Source organism: Topomyia yanbarensis, chromosome 1 (genome assembly GCF_030247195.1).
Source record: "Topomyia yanbarensis strain Yona2022 chromosome 1, ASM3024719v1, whole genome shotgun sequence".
NCBI classification, from domain to species: Eukaryota; Metazoa; Arthropoda; class Insecta; order Diptera; family Culicidae; genus Topomyia; species Topomyia yanbarensis.
This window is the reverse complement of record NC_080670.1, coordinates 17,076,758-17,098,585: the sequence shown is the minus strand read 5'-3', so window position 1 is coordinate 17,098,585 and position 21,828 is coordinate 17,076,758. Positions and strand designations below refer to the sequence as shown.

General features: G+C 42.2%; 1 protein-coding gene across 5 annotated transcripts in view; it reads right to left on the bottom strand.

Moving 5' to 3' along the window:
• LOC131677016 (twitchin) overlaps positions 1-21,828 on the bottom strand; it is a 72,565-nt gene that overhangs the window by 19,996 nt on the left and 30,741 nt on the right. The window contains exons 8-20 of one of the 5 annotated variants that reach the window (XM_058956508.1): positions 20,556-20,857; positions 19,344-19,970; positions 18,115-19,190; positions 17,934-18,056; positions 17,602-17,640; positions 5,883-6,033; positions 5,364-5,737; positions 5,102-5,227; positions 4,348-5,044; positions 3,937-4,290; positions 2,390-3,799; positions 1,903-2,205; positions 779-1,672 (exon numbers count right to left, since the gene is read on the bottom strand). In XM_058956508.1, coding sequence (XP_058812491.1) covers positions 779-1,672; positions 1,903-2,205; positions 2,390-3,799; positions 3,937-4,290; positions 4,348-5,044; positions 5,102-5,227; positions 5,364-5,737; positions 5,883-6,033; positions 17,602-17,640; positions 17,934-18,056; positions 18,115-19,190; positions 19,344-19,970; positions 20,556-20,857 — 6,476 coding nt within the window. The remainder of the gene's footprint in view (positions 1-778; positions 1,673-1,902; positions 2,206-2,389; positions 3,800-3,936; positions 4,291-4,347; positions 5,045-5,101; positions 5,228-5,363; positions 5,738-5,882; positions 6,034-17,601; positions 17,641-17,933; positions 18,057-18,114; positions 19,191-19,343; positions 19,971-20,555; positions 20,858-21,828) is intronic. The other 4 variants (XM_058956512.1, XM_058956511.1, XM_058956509.1 and 1 more) reach the window with 4 other exon arrangements.

The window sequence follows — 21,828 nt, the reverse complement described above, 5'->3', positions numbered from 1 at the left end:
AAAACTAGGTTAATCCTCAAATTTCTCCTGAAGTCGCAATCTTGATTTTTTAAAATGGCGTCAATCACCAATTTCTGTCATCCACTAACTACCTTGTTTCAAAAAACTTCTCAACTTCTCAACACCTAAAAACTTCTCAACCAAAAAGTTCCCAATTTTTTCCAAAAAAAACCAAAACACTTTTTCTACCATGGAATGGTAGAAAAAGTGTTTTGGTGGAATCGTTCTACCAGGTGACTTCTATCACCCATGTGGCTGCGATGATCACTTTTTCCATAGAGAACAGACATTCATCTTCAGCATTCAACTTGTCCCTAACGGTTTCGAAGGTAGTTGGGATATTTCCACCAGGTGCGCTACTGTCGTCATGTTTTCAGTGGCTGAGTTCGACTGAACTGGTAGCGGTTATACCTCTACCCAGTCAAACCATTCCGGAACCGGTTCGGACTTCTGAGTGGATTCCGAATGGATTCCTGCTCAAACCTCATCAACCGATTAAGTCGGAACCAGTTGATTACTTTGAGCCACATTCCATACTGAATCCATTCAGGATTTCGAACTGGTTCGAAACCGAAATGGATTTGACGGATAGTTGGGATAAGCTGATGTGGTGGTGCTAGTGTTTTAACGTATATTCATTCAAAAGTTTACACACATTTTATTAACATATTTGTTCGATTATGGCTGTCTGTTCTCTGTGCCTTTTCGCTCTACCCTAACCCAACTCGGTGAGACGACGGTGAGAATAGAACCCTTGAAAGACGGCAACCATACTTACATGCACGATATTTAACCTTATGCGTATTCGTAGGATCCGATTCCGGCGAACGGCCTGCCTTATTAACAGCAACGATGCGGAATTGACACTCCGTGTTCTCCTTCAAATCCTCAACCGTGGCCGTACATTCGCCACCAGGAACTTCGAGCACATCTTCCCACTCCTTGAAGCGTTCCTTCTTCTGTACGACGTAGTTCTGAATCGGAGCACCACCATCCGACTTCGGAGGAGCCCACTTTAGCTTCACCGACTTATTGTCATAATCCACAATCTCCGGTTGACCCGGTTTCCACGGTTCGTCGAAGGGATTCTTGGCAACCACTTCATCCGATTCCAGTGGTTCCGATTCGCCTTCGGAGTTCACGCCAATTACGCGGAACTTGTAGGTTTGACCTTCATCCAAACCGGTAATGTTTGCTTCCAGTATTTCTGGTCCTCCCTTGACGGTACCACATCGAACCCACTTGCCGTTTCGATTCTTTAGCTTTTCAATCTTGTACTCTGTAATTGGGCAACCTCCATCGTCAGCCGGTTTTTTCCACTTCAGTTTCAGGCCCTTCTTGGTAACATTCGAAATTTCCAGTTTACCTTGACACTTTCCGGGTGAACCTAGCACCACCAATTCCACTTCCTCTTCATCCTTACCGGAAGCATTCTGGGCGGTAATTTTGTACTTTCCCGTATCGGCACGTTTGGCTTCCTTGATCGAGAAGTTCGTGTGGTAGTTTCCATTCTCGATCTTAATGTTCTCGGTTACCGTGAGTGGAATGTTATCTCGCCAGCTCCAGATGATGTCCGGCTCTGGTTCACCTTTAACGTCCGCAGACCAGAGATGAGACTTGCCAGCCTTGATCGTGACGTTCTTCAGATTAGTTCGGTCGATGCGAGGTTTCACTGTGTTTGAATACACGAATTTGACAAAGCTTAGATGTGTGAAGGGGATTAGCAACGAACCTTATTCTTACGTGGCAAAACTTTATAACCTTTTTGTGTAATGTTCCCTCGAACAGGGGGAAAGCATCATACTTACGCGGAACCATTATCAAAGCAAAACATTACGCGCGCGCGAATTGACAGCTTATAACTAAAAGTGAGCGAACCTATAGCTTTCAAACGATACTCACGGTATTTGTGTTTAACAGTGTGGTTGTCACTGGGTTCCGAAGCCTTAGAAGCTCCACCCTTGTTCACGGCACGGACCCGAAACTGGTAGATTACTTTGGCCTTCAGATTCGGAACCTTGCAGACAGTATCGGGCGTTTCGGTTTTGGCACACTCAGTCCAGTCCGACAGGAACTTGTTCTTAAACTCAACGATGTAGTGCGTGATCGGGCGACCACCGTCCTTCTCCGGAGCTTCCCATTTCAGCTCAGCGAAATCAATACCGTAGTCATCGACAAATGGCTTGCCAGGAGCCTCGGGAGGATCTGTTTACGCAATGATTAGAGTAAAAGGTACGATGTAGAATGCATTTGGGTAGAGCAAAGTGTTAAGCTAGTCTCACAACTATATCAACGTTTCAGTGGACAGATGGTAGATTTAGACAGATATGACTCAGGAGTCGAAAGAAAGAATGACACATACGTAACATAGTTTCACCACAAGACTTACCGTATGGATTGACCGTTTTTACCGCCAGCAGTGTTTCCAACGGGGTCGATTCACCTTCTTTGTTATAGGCCTTAACTCTGAACTCAAACTTTCTTCCTTTTTGTAAATGCTGGAAGTCGAAGGTGAGTTGATCGGCGCTACATTCTCCGGCCTGCAACCAAGTCCCGTTTTCCACATCCATTTTCTCCAGCAGGTAGCCTGTCAATGGGCAACCTCCCGTATCCTCCGGGGGTTGCCAGCTGATGACCACATGGTTCGATCTAGCCTTTTCAATTTTAATCGGACCAATAGGCTGAGTTGGCACATCCAAGACCAAAACCTTGGCCGAAGTGACGAACTCTCCACTGCTGTTCTTGAGTTTCAGTTTGTAGCTACCGGAATCGGCTCGAACAGCATGTCTGACCTGGAGTGTCGTGGAAGAACTTTCAACATCGATAGTTTTTCGCTTCTCGGAGTCACAAATTATGAGAATGTCATCTTTTTCCCAGACAACCTCCGGTTCTGGCTCTCCACCGTACTGGATGTAGTAACGGATTGTATGGCCCTTTTTCAACGTGATCGGTTTCAGGCCTTCACCTTCAATGAACGGCTTCACGTACCTATCCCGGATTCTCAGAGGTTCCGTATTATTGCTAGGTTTGCTGGCACCTCCCTGGTTAGTGGCTTTCACTCGGAACTCGAACGTCTCACCTTCCGTCAGGCCACGAAGAGTTGTTTTGGTTTGATCAGGTCCAACCTCTTCAAAGTTCTTCCAATTGGCAGCCGTGTAAGGTTTATACTCGACGATGTAGCTCTTGATAGGAGCTCCACCATCGGATGCAGGAACTTTCCAGGAAAGCTCAACAAAGTCTTTGTCCCAGTCGGAGATAACCAAATCTCTCGGTGGATCCGGTTCAGTCCATGGATCCTTGGCAATGAAGTCTTCCTCCATGCTACAATAATCGGATTCACCCATTTTATTCACCGCCTTGATACGGAACTTGTAGTGTCGACCAGGATTCAGGTCGGTGACGGCAAATTTCGTCTGATCACCTGGTACGTCCTGGAGGACATCCCAACCTGATCGTTTGAACACGTCCTGTCGCTCCAGCACATATTTGGTAAGTGGTGATCCGCCATCATTTACCGGCGCCTTCCATTTCACGACGCAACGCGTCTGGAAAACGTTCCCGACCTGAATCTCGGTTGGCGGCTGAGGTATATCCTGGAAAACAACGCTGGTAGTGTGTTCCTCCGTGCCAGTGGCATTCTCCAGCACAATTTTATATTCGCCAGAGTCTTTGAACTCGGTTTTCTTGAATTTTATTACGAGCTTATCTTTTTCTACAACTATATCAACATCGTCCGGTGATACCGGTTTACCATCTTTGTACACTTTGGCGATGACCTTAGACTGGCGTGACTCACCAGCTGCACAGTAGATTCAAAAATAGAAATGTTCATTTAATACACTTCCAAGATCAACGAACAGATTGTGCTTACAGTTACAGAGTTCAAGCACAAACTGTCAGTTTTAGCTAATCCCAGCAATGAACGCTCATACTTACTGGTGAATGGAATTTCCATAACCTTCTCTGCCTTGGCCGGAGTTTCCACCTTGGGCGGAACTTCGAACTTCGGCTTCGTTTCCTTCTTGTTGACCTTCAGCGTACACTTGGTTGTCAGTGGACCGCATTCGCAGCGAATCTCACCCGCATCGGTCAGTTCTAGCTTGTTGTAGATCAACTGATGAGTACCGTCACCGGTCGCCACGATATCGATGCGGTCGTTCTTGGTAATCTCGTCGTCACCGAGGTAGAACTTCACGTCGGCTTCTTCGTCCTCAACCTTTATCTCGAGGACACACTTTTGAGTTTCATCGCCTGTTGTGTCCTGGAGACGCTTCAAGATTTTGTTCGGTCCTGTAAAACATGGATTCAAATTAGTTATTCACTAACCCCAAAACTCCCGACTCTTACGTTTGACTTGAATGTCAGCTTCGGTCTTGTCGGCGTTGCTCACACAACGGTACATTCCACTGTCTGCCTTTTCTACATCCTTCAGCACCAGCTTATGCTTTCGGCCATCCTTGATGATCTGTACCTTATCGCTCTCGACAATCTTGGTGTCACCTTTGAACCACTCGACCTTACCGAGAACGTGATCCAGTTCACAAGCCAGCGTGACGGTATCCTTAACGAACAACGACTGGCTTTTGAGTACCTTAGTGAACTTATAGTTGTACTCGAGAATCTTCAGTTTGGTCTCCGTTTTATCCGGCTGCTTCTCGATCCTGCACGTGTACGTATCGGCATCGGACTGGACGCAGTTCTTGATGATCAGCGAAACAGTACCGTTGAGATCCTTGCCGATGACGTATCGGTCATTGTTCTCCAGTTTCGTCTCCCCCTTCCACCAGGAAATCGGAGCTAGAGAGTTATCTACCGCACACTCCAGCGTGGTATCATGTGTCAAGAAGCCCTTCTCCACCTTCTTCAGATTCTTAGTGAACTTGTACACCGGATCAGCTTCTTCGACGTTCAGGTAAGCGAAACACGAAACGCCTGCAATTTCCAGCGTGTACTTTCCTCCGTCCTCCACCTTAGGGTTGGTGATCACACAGGTGTACAAATCGCCCTCAACCTTGAACTTGTACTTGGAACCGGTGAAGATTTCCTGCAAAAGATTAAAAGTATTACAGTGATCCGCTGACAACGGCAAGAGCAATCTTACATCTTTACGGAGCATCCACTTCGCCTTAGCATTCGGTTTGGTGAAGTTAGCTTCAAAGGTGACCTTCTTTTCTCGCCCCTCCTTACAGGTTATATCTACAAGTGGTTTCGAGAAGGTGTCTTGTTTCTAGAATACAAAAAAAATGTTAATAAATGATCACCGTCACTAGGACTCGGCACGACACAAAACATGAAACATGGGGTGTTAGAAACGGACATTAAAACCCGCAGTTCCTGCAATTGTGAAGCACCACAATGCATACTCTTTCGACTTTTTTCAGCTGCGGTTTCGGCTTCTCAACTTCTTTCAGATCACCCCAGTCGGGATCCTTCTCTTCCTTGCCCCACTTGGCGTACTTTCGTTTCTTCAACATGGCACGGAAGTCCATACCGCTGGAATCGGACACGTACAGCTGCACTTCCGCCGAATCCTCACCGTGGGCGTTGGACACCACCACCTTATACTTGCCCTCATCATTCGGTTTAACTTTGCGGATACACAGGGTAATGGTGTTACTTTCGCCATCGGTGTGATGCTTGTAACGGCCCGCATCAACGAGCTCGGTGATGCCCTTGAAGAACTTCCACGTCGGGGCAGGATTACCTTCAACCTGGATCGAAATGTAACCGGTTTGATCTGGAACGGGATGTAATCTTCACCATTTGTAATTACACCATCGGTTAGCGGCAGGCCAGCAAAAAACTAAGCGTGTTAGGGTCAAGTTGGCACTAAGCAGTAAGCAGAGAGCGGCACTGGTAACGAGCAGAATATCGGTTCGAACCTTCAACGGCAGAATAGCTCTCCTGGAAGTCGACAATGGCCGCTGCCTTGCCTTCCTCGCCGATGGCACGCAACGGCGTCGATGGCAGGTTGATCTTCTCGTCCATATCTTGAATGCTCGGGCGTCGTACATCGATTGATGGTCGTCGTTTCTACATCGGGGAAGGTAAGTAACGGACAGGTTGTAGCAACGGTAACGAGATGCGGTGAAATGAGACGTGCCAGGGTTTATTTTGGTACAGCAGCAACGGCGATCCGTTGTGTGTGTGTGGTTGTGTGAATAAATGCATTTTCAGCGATCCAAAAGTTGATATTTATAAAGATCGGATAGGTATTCCAATCAAAAGGCAAACCAAAAGAACGTTAACAGGGTGATGTCGAAAGGGCGGAAAAAAGACGATTGTAATGGGCGCCTTGAGATGAGGAAGAGAAAATATTTAAGTTAATTTAAATTCCGTGCCTCCTTTCTAACCAAGTAGAAATCCCATTTCGTAAGTTATGAATTATGATCATCAAAGAGCATGCCAGTCATTGTAATTAGTGCTGCTTCGCCATAAAACAAGTGGGCCACAGAGAACAGACTTGCATTTTCGGACAATTAAATATAAATTGGTTGTGTGAGCATTGGCATGAAAAATTCCCGTAGCACTAGTGGCACCAAGGCAGTGCATTCCAAACTAGTGGCATAGTTATGTCGGCTATTTCAATTGTTTGGTCAATTAGCACTCAAAACAATAGATTAGAATTGTCGCAGCTGTCGCTGTCCGGAACAAGCGGTACCTAACTGTGAAACTATTGCTCTACGAGAGCAACAGAGATAGAGCACATTATGTTACTAGCGATTTTTGTTTGAAGCGAAACTGAGTCAGTTTCTAGCCCCAACTGCTGTCAAAATGTATGAACTGACTGCGGTTGGGGTTAGAACCTGACTCAGTTTCGGATTCAAGCGAAATCGCCATAATGGCTAATCTAGTGTTCTGTATATACTGGTCAGTAAAGACGCTGAATCCCTCTGGATAAATACTCGCCATCTCTGTCTTATTCTTATAATTTATCAGTAAGTGCCATTCCAATCGAGCACGAGACTTGTCAAATGCACTTATTCCGAAGAAAATCGCTTCGAATCCTTCTGGAACGAGGGCCATTGACAGGTCTCGGGCTCGATTGGAATGACACTGACAGTTAAATGGTAAACAAACGATTGACGTGTCGAGTCTTTTACAGATTCAGCATAGTTACTGGTCAGTTGTCAATTTATTGAAACTTAGTAGCGTTCCTGGCGGTAAGTAATGATCTACATTTTAGCAAATTCGTATTGCAACACAACCCAAAAGATTGAAATGGGTGTCTATTACCTGTGCCTGGCGGGAGTTGGCGTAACGTAGTTGGTAAATCGATTGTCTTGCACGCAGCGCACCTGGGTTCGAGTCCCAACCCCGCACATAGAGTTAGAAATTTTTGATAAGAGATTTTTCTAACCCGAAGAGGCGAATGACCTTCAGGTTAAAACCTCTATAATCGAAATAAAAAAAACCTGTGCCTGAGTCTACAGAACGATTCCTACCATACTTTTACGTTACTGCAAATTGGATACGTCTTGAAAACAACATATCGACTCGGTGCGGTGGTAGAAAGAGCGGGTAAAAATTTAAGGCTGATGAAAATGCTGTCCAGAAAATCCAACCCTGATCAAAATAGGGAACGCACTGGTCCGTAGTCGACTGGAGTATGGGGCGTCGTTGTACGGAGTAGATACCAAAACACTAGATTAGGATTGTCGCTGGCATCAGTGGCAGGAACATCATTGTTTTGATTCCGGGATATACCTGTCAAATAGGCCAAATAAAAAAGCAAAAAAAATAATCCTCTATCGTCGTTTCATTTCGTCGGTGGTTTCATAGCGACGAGTCATTTTTGTTCCTTTTAGCCAGCAACACAATGGCCATTCTTGGCTGATGTATTTTCACTAATTATAATGCACAAATTATCTAAACCTTACTGAATTTTGATGAATTTTCCTTTCCTTGTGCGGTATATACAAACTCTTTCATTCCATAACAATAACAGTCGAAAATTTACACCGAGAAAATTCGTTATATTGAATATATTGATTTCACACATAATTTTTTGCAATTTGTAGTAGAACCACAGACTAACAGACATAACACTATGAGGGAATTCCCTCAAAAAACATCGATCCAACAATTTTCCCAGAACACCAGCTCCACCTTTTATTCACAGTCCCAAACACTTATTTACTGGTGGGTTACCCCTCAGGTTTGGGAACAATTTTTCACTAGTGGTCTATCCCCCACATGCTTGTTCATATGTCAGTGGCGCCATAATTTCAAATGTGGCCACAGTCCCAACTACAAATATATTTAAAGTGACCGTTAAAGCGGGTGAAGCTTTGTTTTTGAGTGTTATGTCTGTTAGTCTGTGGTAGAACATAAAAATTATCTGTCACGCATAGATACCATGTGAAAACTAATGAAATTATAATAGTATTTAAAAATTTATTTCATAGCAGATATCACATCGTTTTTCTGTTTGCCTATTGTTTGTTTTGCTGTAAATTTTATGCATTGGAAATTTTCGGTTTTGAATGCATAAAAATCACAGCAGAATAAACGAGACTGAAATGAAAAAGGTAAACTCTGCATTTTACTAATTTGAAGTATAACTAAACGGTTTGTGATTACAAGCAGGCCATATTTTTCTGCGTGTACCAAAAGTGCGGACCAAAGACTTTTACTAGAGAGACTTTCGCTACCTTGACAGATATATGCCGAAAGCAAAACAAACGTGTTCCGAGACGAAAACAATGGGAACACCAGCGACAATCCTAATCTAGTGTTCTGTATCTACTGTGTACGGCAACGCAGCAGCTACCAATCTCAGAAAACTGCATATCGTACAGAATATATAAATACTAGCAAAAAGGGTCGCGAAATGGAGAAAGTGGAAATAATAATTTATCTCTGTACAACCGTATACCAAGAAATATTCCACATGCATTTAGCGCATTTGTAACCGGTTTATATTTAGCACTCATCACGAATCGACAGAAGATGCACGTGAGCTTGATTCGATGAATTCGATAGAAAAATTACGTGTTTTTGGCATGTGCTGTGCTTGCACGTTTTCACTATTTGGAGTGAGGTGGCACGGAAACAGTTTCGTTCCAGTGCAATGGTAGGTATATGGAAATAATAAACAAGGTGCTTAGACACATCTCAGGAACGGTAGGTGTATAACTGAGCTATGAATTCGTATATTGGCAATGAAAATACCTGGTGAAATTTCGGATAGTTGGATGATTTCCATAAAGTTCTTCAGAGATTTATGATTTCACGAGAACATCAGAATGTTTCATTACTCACTGGATTGTTGCCATCGAGGAGACAGACATGACACATTTTTCGTCTGTTTTTTTTTCTTCTTGTTTATAATAGCTCATATAAACTATATGTCCAAATGAGTAGCGGTAACGGTACAGCTATCAAGAGCTATACTGCCAGTTAATTTGCCCTAATTAGCCTGTTCACGTTGTTGAAATTGACGGACAAATCGCCAAAAAATTACTGCAGAGCCGACATTCATGTTGGAACAGATAAATATACAACACGGCAGGAGCCCCAGGATTTTGGGAGCCCCGAATTTAGGATAAATATAAAATCATTCTGAGGGCTATTGCCAACTTCACACCCATTTGGACTATAACATATTTATGCATACGCCTTCAAGTGTGATAAAAATATTATCAGGCTCGATGAGAGGGGGGGGGAGTCAGCCAGGACAATTGCCCTGGGGTCCGGGTCGTATTTGAGGGCCTGCGTTTTTACCCGGAAGATGGGCGAACACGTCCGGTATTCAGAGAAAAGCAATAAAAATAGCAATAGTAATTTCTATTTTTATTGCTTTTCTCTGAAAAAACTGTTATGGGAATAAAGCGAAAAAATGAAAACTTTGATAGTTGACATTTGTTAGAACAAATGTTCTTAAGGGAATTATCTACTTTGTGTACAAGTTAAAAAAGCGAAATCCACAGAATACACTACAAAATATTGAGAAGCCAATTCAAAGTATGTTCAAGGAAAGCAATAGAGCGTTAAACTAGAATGCGAGCACACGAACAAACGCATCCGTCCTCTTCTACGTTCACTTCTTTGCTGATTGTGCCGGTTGTTGGCGTGGAGATACTGGGCGTGATTGTTATTGAGTGAATAATTGTCAGATCCGTAGATATTGGTTTTGTAGCCGTTTGTGGTTTGGCATAAGATAATGGTGTGCTGTTTACGGTTATAACCGGTAGGCTTTTCTAGCTGATTTTGCACAAAGTTTTCCGTGGTGCAGTATCTCTTTGCAGAATTCGTGCATAGGAATCGTCCATGGGTGCATAACTAGTGTTGTCTGATGAAACGTCCCATTTTCGATTGATCCGCATAAAATTGTTACGTATGAAGGAATTGTTTTGTACTCTTGCATTCTCACCACAATAACAACGTTAGGGGCACCCGGGAAATGCGAAGTTTCAGTTATTATGGAAGCCACTTCTCTACCTTGACATAAATTTGTTAATCACGATGTCAGGGATTTGTTTAGATAATTCATGTAAGCGCATCTCTCTGGAACCCTTGCCCATATATACGGGGATGATATTGTTAACGTGGCAGCTTTCGTTGGTATGCTGCACGTTGTTCCGCGAAACAAACGACTGTGCTTCTTAATTTTTGCTATGGTGCATTTGCAAAGCGTTAACTTCTACCGGATTGAGCACAATCTGCACGTTTAGTAATTGTTTCACTTCCAGAGTAGCTGATCTTACAGGACGTTTCCAAAAATCAATAGCAACACAATTCGTCTGCAGTCATTTTGGCCGTGTATTTATAGCGGAACGTTTTTTAGTTTCGATTGTGGGTGAGATGAGAAGGTAGACTGACCTTAATGAACCGGTGACTAAAATGGTTAATTGTTGTATTTTTGTATATTTGTAGCGCGTTCAAGTAATTTCCCCCCTAAAAATGCATTGTGTTGAGATAGAACGGTGATTTTGGGCCTCGCCAAAGATGCGTGGGGTGTCTATATGAACCCAATTATAATGTGCGAAATAAAGAAATCAAATCAGTTAAGTTCATCCAACAGCAGTAATACTTGGTTGCCCACTGTACTCGCCGTTGTTTTATTTGCGTCTGATTACTGCGTTCTGTGTCTATATTGTTGTCAGGTCTCACATATTCTCACAGCTTATTAAAACCGGCTCATACATTAGATATATCACATTGTTTATTAATAAAACTTAAGCAAATAGAATTTTTTTTTAATTTAATAATTTTGAACGAGAATTTTGAGCTGCATCTTCTACCTTCTTATTTTGCTTACAACAAGAGCTAAAAACTGCTCCACCACAACCAGCAAATTAATCAATCAATGTGGCGCTTTGTCTGCACAGTAGAAGCAAAATATCATGATCCAAGCTACTGTGTCGAAAAAAAAATGAGTGACGATTACAAGCAGAAAGTGTGGTCACTTTAGTATTCCTATTTACTTTTCGAGACGTTCCATAAGATCTATTGTTAAAAGTACAAATAGAGCTAAAGATGGCCAATGTTTACACCATACAATTTCACCATGTTAGACATAGCGTGCTGATTATGTTCCAGACAATCAGTGGAGCAGAAGCGTGTGTTTCGCGAAACAAAATATATCTGCTCACTGTTAAAATACAAATTCTAAATCCCTCCGTGGGTTGGAAGTATCATTCCTGTTATTGTAGCACCTTCAGATCCTATTTTACTTACCCCTAACCTTAGCACTTCCTCAATCCTTCCCATCAGGAAAATGATGAAAAAACGATTCATGGCAAAACTCCAACATGGGGAGCGTGCTATTTGAGCCAACGCGACTGACTCCTGATTCCTGAGTACCCACAAATTGAAAAACTCGTAACTATGACAATTTTGCCCTTGTTACATACCGCGGAATAAAAAGCTGTCGAAATTCATCTATCTGACACGCTATCTGTGGATGGGGCAATATGAGTCAACCGAAGTCTAATAGAAACCACGGACTCACGAACTTATCATGGCTGAAAAGATACTACCTCATGCTGAACTAGAGGACTTGAGTTTAAAAGGGTCCGGCAGTAATACAAGCCTTGGGGCCTCGACGGCCCTGAATATTATAACAAATAAGTGCACCGAGCACTTCCAAACTATTTAATTTAAACTGTTATCACATCTGTGCTAGTCCAATTTGGTGTGAAGCGCGCAATATATTCCAGAAAATATTGCGAATTTTAGCCCTAAATATACTTGCAGCAAAAGAATTTTGTCACACGGAAATATGCTCACACCGTATTTTGGGGTAAAGATATGAATAAAAGTTAACAATTGATGATTTTTTTTCTAAGGAAAATTTTCCATGCACGATTATGACACGCCATACAAATTTTGTCATCAATACGCACCTATGACACGTGTGAATGCGACTTTTGTTGACATTTATAGTCGCTGATTGGGTCACAGCCTCTGTCCAACTAACGACTTTGATTCGCTAGTTGGACCGACTGACAAAGGTCAAAAACTCTCCAAAAAAGACATTAGTCTGTGCACGCAGACGAAGTCGACATAACTTTGACTTTTACTGTGAGCCGTGTTTACCAACACTGCCATTTAGCTGTGAAGCAATGTTGGTAAACACGGCTCACAGTAAAAATCAAATTTATGTCGACATTCTCAGCGTGCACAGCCTAATTACTTAACAGCTTAATGGCAGTGTTGGTACACACGGCTCACAGTAAAAGTAATTTTATGTCGACTTCGTAAGCGTGCACAGCCTAATTAGTAGTGTAAAAGATTGTTGGATAGATTGTCAAAGTCAATTAGACACGAGATTTTGGTGTTCAGATGCTTTTTAGTTGGACAATGGTCCAACTAGCGGAGGTGTGTGTGTATACAATCCATTTTCCACTGACCGGCAGTGCTTTTATGGAAGAAACTTGCCTGCATCTATGTAATGATATATTTGTTTTCATCGATAGATGTACACATGTTTAAACCTGGAAATGAAAGGCGATAGCTCTACTGTACATCCAACGACCAATTTCAAGAATGTCTGTTCCTACACGTACATTCTGAGGTCGCATACATATACAATAAGCCCCGCGCGAATACATCAACGTATCAATTGTATATATGCAATATATTCGCACTTCCAGAATGAAAAATATTTTTGATCCTGGCACGTATTTACAAAAACGGAAAATATTTATGAAGCATTGAAAAATGACATGAAACGATCTCACCAGCTCTGAATTATTCAATTCATGAGATTTCTGTGAAGAATTCTCCTCCATCCGTGAAATTGTTGCCTCAGTTACTCAGGTCCAGACGGCGCTGCAGGCGCTAAGCGGAACGAGCGGGTGTATTTTTTCGCGACTTGCTTCACATACTTCAATGGCAAAGTTGTGACGGTCAATTAATGTGCAAAATCACACTTTTCTTTCAACCTACTAACACGTAACTCATCAGGAAAAACTACCTACTAAACGAATTACTTAATTTTCCTGTTGAATATACTGCATGTCACTGAAAAATTTTGAAAAATATTGGACGTTAACGACAACACGTCCGGGCGAGTCGCCAGTGCTGCCACTTCCAATGGTCCAACTAGCGGAGGTCCAACTAAAAAGCGGTCCAGTTAAATAGTGTCCAACCAGTAAATCACGACTGTACCAGAGACAGTTTAACACATGGACATATTCACTGGCGACGAGCTAACATAGCAGCGCAGCCTCGACAATCATCCCAGAAGTATTCCCGCTCAGCCGGGCGAAGTTCAAAGCGCTGCTTATAGAACGTGGCTGTTGGAGCGCAGGAACAAATTGTAAATAATTAAGAATAAAACAAAAGAAAGAAGAAATTTAATTGTTTTCTACTGACGCCATTTTGTTTTGTCTTAGCATCGCGTCATTTTTTCTTTCTTCTGATACCAATAATGAATTGTAAATGGCGCGTCGAGCGGATAAATTTCACGTTTGAGCGCCATAGCCATATGAGAAAAAAGATTATAACTACTAGAGGCATGCCGCTATTAACACTGATGATTTATTATCTCGCTCTTACATATATGCTAGGCGCATTAGTTTGACACATATTGCCCTGGGTGCACACATGTCAAAGTGATGGGATACAATATGCTAGAGCGAGCGCCTAGGGGCAGATCACTTATGAAGCATTTTAAAGCGAAATTAAATGCATTTCTTTCCATTAAAACAGAAATTCATGAAGCATTTTGCGTTGCGTTTAGGACATCAAAACCCTACAAAAAACCAGCCCTACCTTCAACAAAACATCGAACAAAGTGGATCAGCGTAGGGCGATTGTTAAACAATCTTTTCTGTAAGGGAGTGCAAAGTTGATGCAAAAATGGAAATAAAGTGCATTTTTTTTTCTAATTTGATGCATTGCATTTGTTATACATTCCTAGAGTGATCTGCCCCTAGGCGAGACCCCATGTTGCAGTCTGTGAATACATGGAGACAGTAGCGACTTGCTCCCTCTAGTAGTTATAATCTCTTTTCATATGACTCTCAAACGTCTAACTTATTCGCACGACACGCCAACTGGATTTAATTATTGGTACCAGTCATATGATGACGAAAGTATTTTCTTGCATTGATGGTATAGGATGATTGTTCTATTTTAATTATTTTAGGATAAGCAATAATTTTTTTTTTGTTTTTTTTTACGTAAAAGCCAATACCTTATTTAAGACTATTTGGTGGTACCCATCAGGGAAAAAAGGTCAAAATGGTAAATTAAACGGAAGCATTTTTTTCAAAAAAAAATCCTCCAGAGGCAGGATTCGAACCTGCAACTCTTGGGACTCCGGTCCAATGCACAAACTCTTATGCTATCCCTGGTCTATGATGAAGTCCCAGGAAGAAAACATCATTGTCCCATTGGCGGTAGCGATCGTACCACTGTTTCTAACCCAGTTAAGCTCAGCCGGAAACGAACTGGAATTCTGGCTGGTTCCAGCTCGTATTTCGGCTCCAGTGTCACTGATGCCGGAATGCGAACTGGAACCAGCCAGAATTCCAGTTCATTTCCGGCTGAACTTTACTGGGAAAGAGAAATCACACATGACCCCAGCTGCCACCCAACATATTTGATCTATTTAATATCCCCGTTAGATACCAACGACGGGGTTTTTATTTTCGTCGGACGTCTGAGCCCTGGCCTTGCTATCTAACGGAGGAATAGCATAAGAGTTTGTGCAATGAGTTGACTTTTTTGGTGGCCCCGTTGGATACCACCAAAAGATGTAACTGTTGACTTTTAGTTTCACAAAAATTAGAATTACAGGTACTAAGAAAACACCAACTACCAAAATATTCAGTCGAAATCGATATTTTTTTGAAAATTATCGAGACTGTATTTTTAGACTAGGTTAGTTGTTTTAGATACGCAAAATGGTCACCCTAAATTCGGATTTATCAGTGGATAACCTCAACTATCAACACCTGCACTCTTTAATCCAGTAAGTATCACCCACTATCGTATTTTCTATCCAGATTTCAATCTCGATTTTCATTTTAATATAAAATAAAACCGAAAAAACGAATTCTTAGTGGTGTAACAGGCAATTCACATTCTATTTTTCAGAGGTGGAAAACATATTTTCTTCGTGAAAATTAGTTTCTGTTAGAAGTAATAACATTTAATTAAATTATTGATTTAGGTTATAGAACAAAAAAATGCCTTTCGATAAGTTTTGACAGATGAAAATAAAACCATCACCATTGCACTCTCGTGCCATCTGAGGGTCGATATCCAGCGTTAGATCGCGAATAACGTTATATTCTGTATAGTTCGGGAGAGTGGCAGCACTGCCGAATCGCTCGGACGTGTTCTTGTGTTCGTCCAGTATTTTCCGAAGTTTTGCAGTGACAAATAAAATATTTTACAGAAAATCGAAGTCAATCGTTTAGTGGGTCGTTACTACTAGTGTGTAGATTAGAATATTGTGAAAATAGTAAAATTTTAAGTAGTGATTTTATCGTCACATCCTAATAATTATGCCATGTATGTGCGTGAATCAAGCTGCCAATAATACGCTCGTTCATTCCGCTTAGCATGCGCAGCGCCATCTGTACTTGAATAGGTGATGTAACGATTACAGTAATTGAGGATGGAGGAGAATTGAATACTATACGGTGACGTCACAAATGAGCTGAGTGTTCATTTTTGACAGTTCGCTTGTACTATTTACATGGACTTAGAAAAAATCTACGATTTACTTCGAGCGAATCTAGTCGTCCACATTTTTTTAAGTCCATGTAAACAGTACAGGCAAACTGTAAAGAAAAGTGAGATTAACTGTGTCAGTAAAAAACCTAATTGGCGTTCTTGTCGGTCGGTCTCACGAACACTAATGCAGTTTCTTGGTTGAAAACAATTCCATTAGCTTTTGCCGTCTTTGTTTATTGTTTTCAACCAGCAAGTGATGTAGTATCTGTGTTGTGTGACGTGTACGTACATGAGCCGTAGAAAAGTCTATTCTTCGCTAAAATGCCATGAATTAATGGATTCCGAGCAACACGATGGTGAGATTTTTATATGTTATTTTCATTGCTTATATCTTTTACCCAAATATTTTTCTTATTGTAAATACGTGCCAGGATCAAAACTATTACTTTTTTATTCGGCAAGTGCAAATATATTGAAAATATCCAATTGATATGAGAATATATTCGAGAATTGTATATTAAGGTAACCTCAGAATGTACGAGCATGAACAAACATTCATGAAATGGATCGTTGGATGTACAGTAGAGCCTTTCATCTCCAGGGCCAAACATGTGTCCATCTATGGATAATATCAAATTTATCATTAAATAGACGAAGACAAGTTTCTCCCATAAAAGCACTACCGGTCAGTGGGATATGGATTGTATAAACGCATACACACACAGCGTTGTGTATGTGCTTCGATCCTCTGAAGGTTCTGATATCGGTTATAGCGGAAAAGTGCCACACGGTCGATTTGGGAGCAACTTCCTTTTGTTTTCAGGTGTATTTTCAAATTCTTGAATGCAATAAGCATGTCGCAGGCGGCGAAATAGATGGACCATGTCGTTAGTTGCTGTTGGAGAATAATTCAATAAACGAGCGAAAATGCACTCTATTTCCGACTTGGGTTTTTTGCGTTCCAAGTGATGAGTTTAAGGTTATATTTTGGCACTTCCCGTAAGTCTTGTCATACTTCACATATTCATATGGATTTTCACGCCCGTGCTGAACAAGCTACATTAGAAGAATTTGCTGTTAAAAATACGCTGTGGTCCAATTCTGCATAAGAATGACCGCATAGATACCTTTCAAACCATTGACGGACAGTAACAATTGTGTGTTTGAGATAAAACTATTGATATTTTGCCCATCACTTTGATGCGTCGGAGACACATCCAACAAAACGAGCACGAATATGATCGAATATTTTAAAATTTTGATAAAATTTTCGAGAAGTTTGACCAAGAATACGCTGAAATATTGTCCGAAAAAAGCATGTTCCGAATCTTAAAGGCTACACTATCTGACAGAGGGAAGTATACCGTTAGCATTTGGGTGAATAATCTGGCCTCGACGCGGAGTTGCCTCTAGCCAGCAATACGCGGCCATCCCGGCCACCGCCATCTTGTACCAGATATTCACCTTTCGTTCGTCGACAACTTCTCCTGGTCGCAGTTTAGTCTACGGGGTTGAGATCGCCATCATGACGCGATAGGATGAATGATAAAACATGGAATTAGTTAAAAACATACGCATTTGAAAACCTTCAACAGAGGTTGACGGTTTTCTACGACAATCGAATGACAAGTTGGTAAATGAGTGAATATTTCAGAAAAGAAACTATTTTCGGAGATCTCCTGTAAATTTCTGGCTGAAATTCGTTCATCGTGTAACACAATTTTAAATAGTAATACAATAACAATCGGATACGAGACACTAAACAATAAAACAATCTTGACATGACGCATACTCACATCATCACCCATCAACAAGCTCGGACGACGGTCATCCAAAAATGAACCACGTCGGCTGCCATTTTTGCTATCACGAATGATTTCAATACTGGGTGCCTCCAATCCTTTCTGTGCTGCTGGTGGCTATAACAAAAACAAAATTAAACGCTAAAACACTACCTTCCGATTGGTTATTACTTACCTCTTTAACTTTCGGAACCTCCGGTTTCGCCTCTTCTTCGATCTTGATTTCAATTTTCTCTTCTTTTTTAGCCTCCTTCTTAGCTTCGACCTTCTTCTCCTCCTCGATTTTTATTTCAATCTTCTCCTCCTTCTTCGCGGCAACCTTCTTAGTCTCGGCCTTCTTCTCTTCCACCTTTAGTTCAGCCTTCTTGACTTCCGCCTTCTTTTCCTCGACCTTCTTGGCTTCGACCTTCACTTCGGCCTTCTTCTCTTCCACCTTAATCTCACCCTTCTTCTCCTCTACCTTCTTAGCCTCTACCTTAACCTCAGCCTTCTTCTCTTCCACCTTAATTTCAGCCACTTGCTCGACTCCGTTCATCTCGATCGTTTGCTTCTTCACTTCAACCTTCTTCTCCTCCATCTTTTCTTCCTTCTTCTCTTCGACCTTCTTCACTACCTTCTTCTTTTTCTCCTCATCCTTCTCTTTCGGTTTCGCTTTAACCGTAACCTTGGCCTCACATTCGGCGCTCTGGTTTTCGTTGCTAATGGACACCTTGTACATACCGGCATCCTCCACGGTACAGTTTTTCACCTGCAGTTTAGCCATTCGTCCACTGAACTCCTGGATAACCGTTTCGCTGGTCTTCAGAATAGTTTTGTTCTTCATCCAGTATACCTTAAAGTGCCGATCCGGCTGGGCCAAGCCTACAGCCAGCGTGAGGTTACCACCTTCGTCGATCTCCACGTCTTTGAACTTCGTGTCGATGATCGGTTTGGTCGGCGGTGGCTTCTCGAATACGATGTCCTTGATCTCGATCACCTGCGAGGTAGCCTGGCCCTTGTCGTTCTTGGCGACCAGCTTGTACGCGCCGAAGTCAGCCTCGCTCAGCTCGCTGATGTTGAGCTTCACCGAGAATTCTCCCTCGCGCGTTTCCTCGATCTTGATCAGGTGACGGTGCGTTTCCTTGATCACCGTTGTCTCCTTCATCCAAATGCACTCCGGTTTAAAGCGGGACGCGACCGTACACTCGATGGCCGCCATTCGTTTCTTGACGTTCGTTACCAGTTTCGGTTTTTCCTTGATAACAGGAACAACTACGCAGGGGAGGAAGAATAATAGTCGGTTAGGTGATAGATCTGAGAGAGAGCAATAATCGGTAGCTATCCAAGTAATAAAAAACGAGTCTTCCCATCCAACCACAAAGAATAACTACCGATTCAGCGGATCCCGTTCCCCCAAATACTTACTCTCAATGTTAAGAATTAAATTGGCATTTAATTCCCCGAGAAGATTCTTGATATTACACTTGTACGTGCCGGAGTCTTCCGTCTGTGGATCTTTGAGCACTAGACTTATGTGGTACACGTCCTTCTCTGCCGTGATGGTGATCTTGAGCTTGTTCGTCTCCTGCAGCAGTTTACCCTCCCGTGTCCACGTGATGTCGGGTTTGATGTCGGTCTTGACCTTACACTCCATGCGAACCAGCTTGCCATTGTCCAGCGAGACGATGTGCGGTTTCTCGACAAACACCGGAGCATTCTTCGTCGATTCCTGTTCGCTCTCGATGTTCAGATTCAGTGTCGCACTGCTCTCGCCAAACTCGTTGCTGATAACGCACGAATAGCTGCCGCCGTCCTCCGAGCTGGGATCCTTGATGTTCAGTGTGAGTTCGTACGTATCCTCGTCTACGGTTTTAACCTCCAGAGCAACCTTGTTGGACGATTTGACCTCCTGTTTCTTGCGCATCCACTTGACGGTCGGTTTCGGTTTCGATCTACATCTACACTTCATCGTTATCAGCGTGCCCAGCTTGTTCGGGATGATCTTCGGTTTCTCCACGAACGACGGAGCGAAACCTCTATCGTTTTCATTCGCTGATTACGTCACGTGAGTGGAAGAAAGGATAGAAGAATAAGTCATTATTAGAGTTGAACTTCACGAAACCTACATCCTATCGCTAGGAAAAAAAAAGAATCGAACCACACTAAGCCATTCAGATTGCTGAAAGTTGAAACTTCAGTACACTTCGGTGCCCAAGGACGCAAAATAGATCGCTTTGTTTGTATCGTCACACGGGATGACAAATGTATTTGTACAGCTGATCGTCGGGCACCCGGAAACTCTTGTAATCATCAGGATAGAGATCGTTAATAAGCTCAAATAAGAATACAAACGTATTGATTCGATCGTACTGCTAAACTTTGATGATATGCCGAAACTAATAAAAATGTCACTTGTTATTTTTTTTTTTGCAATAATATTGACTACTGATTTATATGATGGAAACAAAGTAAATGGAAGAGTTTAACTGATTTCGAACATAAAAAGTAAGTATTCTTGCTATCGTAAAAACATTACAGTTCGTGAAAGATAGTGACAGCAACAAACCTGAAGCAGCTTAATCGGTGAGGTCATAACTAAAGGTAGAGCAAAATGGTAAGACAGTAACAAAACAGTACCTTTGAAGTTAAGCGTAATATGTGCGTTGCTTTCCCCGAACGGGTTGAAAGCGTGGCAACGATAGATGCCCCCATCGTTGGCGGTCGGTTGTGAAATTTGGAGTGTCAACAGATAGGTATCGATTGAGATCGCTTTGCGCAAGATTTTGAACCGTTCGCCGTCGGTGATCGTGTCCTGGCCATGGTACCAGGTAATATCGGCCACCGGCAGGGCCTCCAGGATGCACTCCATCGAGAGCACTTCGCCCTTCTGGGAAATGGTGGGCTTCTGTGGAAAGCGGGGCGGTTTGCCCTCAGGATTTCTGCCGGATAAGGAAAGACGTGTGTCAGCTGGGATTGGTGCAGTACCGGTCTTAGCGTATGTCCCGCGGTTATTCTACCCTGACGACTAACCTAGGTGGAGGTATATCCTAGGAGCGGGTTGATTGAGCTTTATTCGGTGAATAATCCCCAAAAGAGGTCTGCCCTATGCTAGGTTACATACAGTCAACATTCTCAAACATATGCCGTGGCATCAGAGAAGAGCAGATAAGGTATCATCTGCCCAGATCCAGTTTTAATACAGTCCCTGACCATGACAATATACGCAGGCTAATATAAAGAAATAATCTTCACTTAAATTTTGTTGTTTCATTGCACTATTTCTCAGTAAACCACTTGCTTTCTTTATCTAGGGGAATTATGGTTAAAACCGACACCTTAAGCTTAACAATTTTTCTGGGTTATCACAAAACCAATAAAAATAGTTTCTACGCAGAATTCTTCTTCAGAAAGTTCTTAACAAAGATTAATTTTTTCAGCGCTTCAAAAAATTAATTTCATTAAAAATTATTGGTTGCAAAACTCGGAAAATAAAGCGACTTCTTTTAGGCACTGTGGGTAAAACCGACACCCCATAGAGGTACCCCTTTTAATTAATTTTCCCTCCACCTTTTTATTAAAAATGTGATATCTCGACAAACATATGATTAGGGCCTAAAAGCCAACTGTCAAAATTCGCTTTGGGTGGAAATTCCGGACAAACCGTTGATCGCCAATCCCAGGTGTTAGTAGTAAACAAAAGAGAAAAGTTTTCTCTTTCATTAACTGCTACGAACTGTGTTTGGCCATTAACGATTTGTCCGGAATTTCTTTTCAAAGAGAATTTTGACAGTTGGCTTTTAGGCCGTAATCATATGTTTGTCGAGATATATGCGTGAGTAATAAAGTGTGAGTATGTGTGGTGCAAACACCTGCTTTTTGTAACTTCATCATGTAGTGAGGGGAAGAGAGT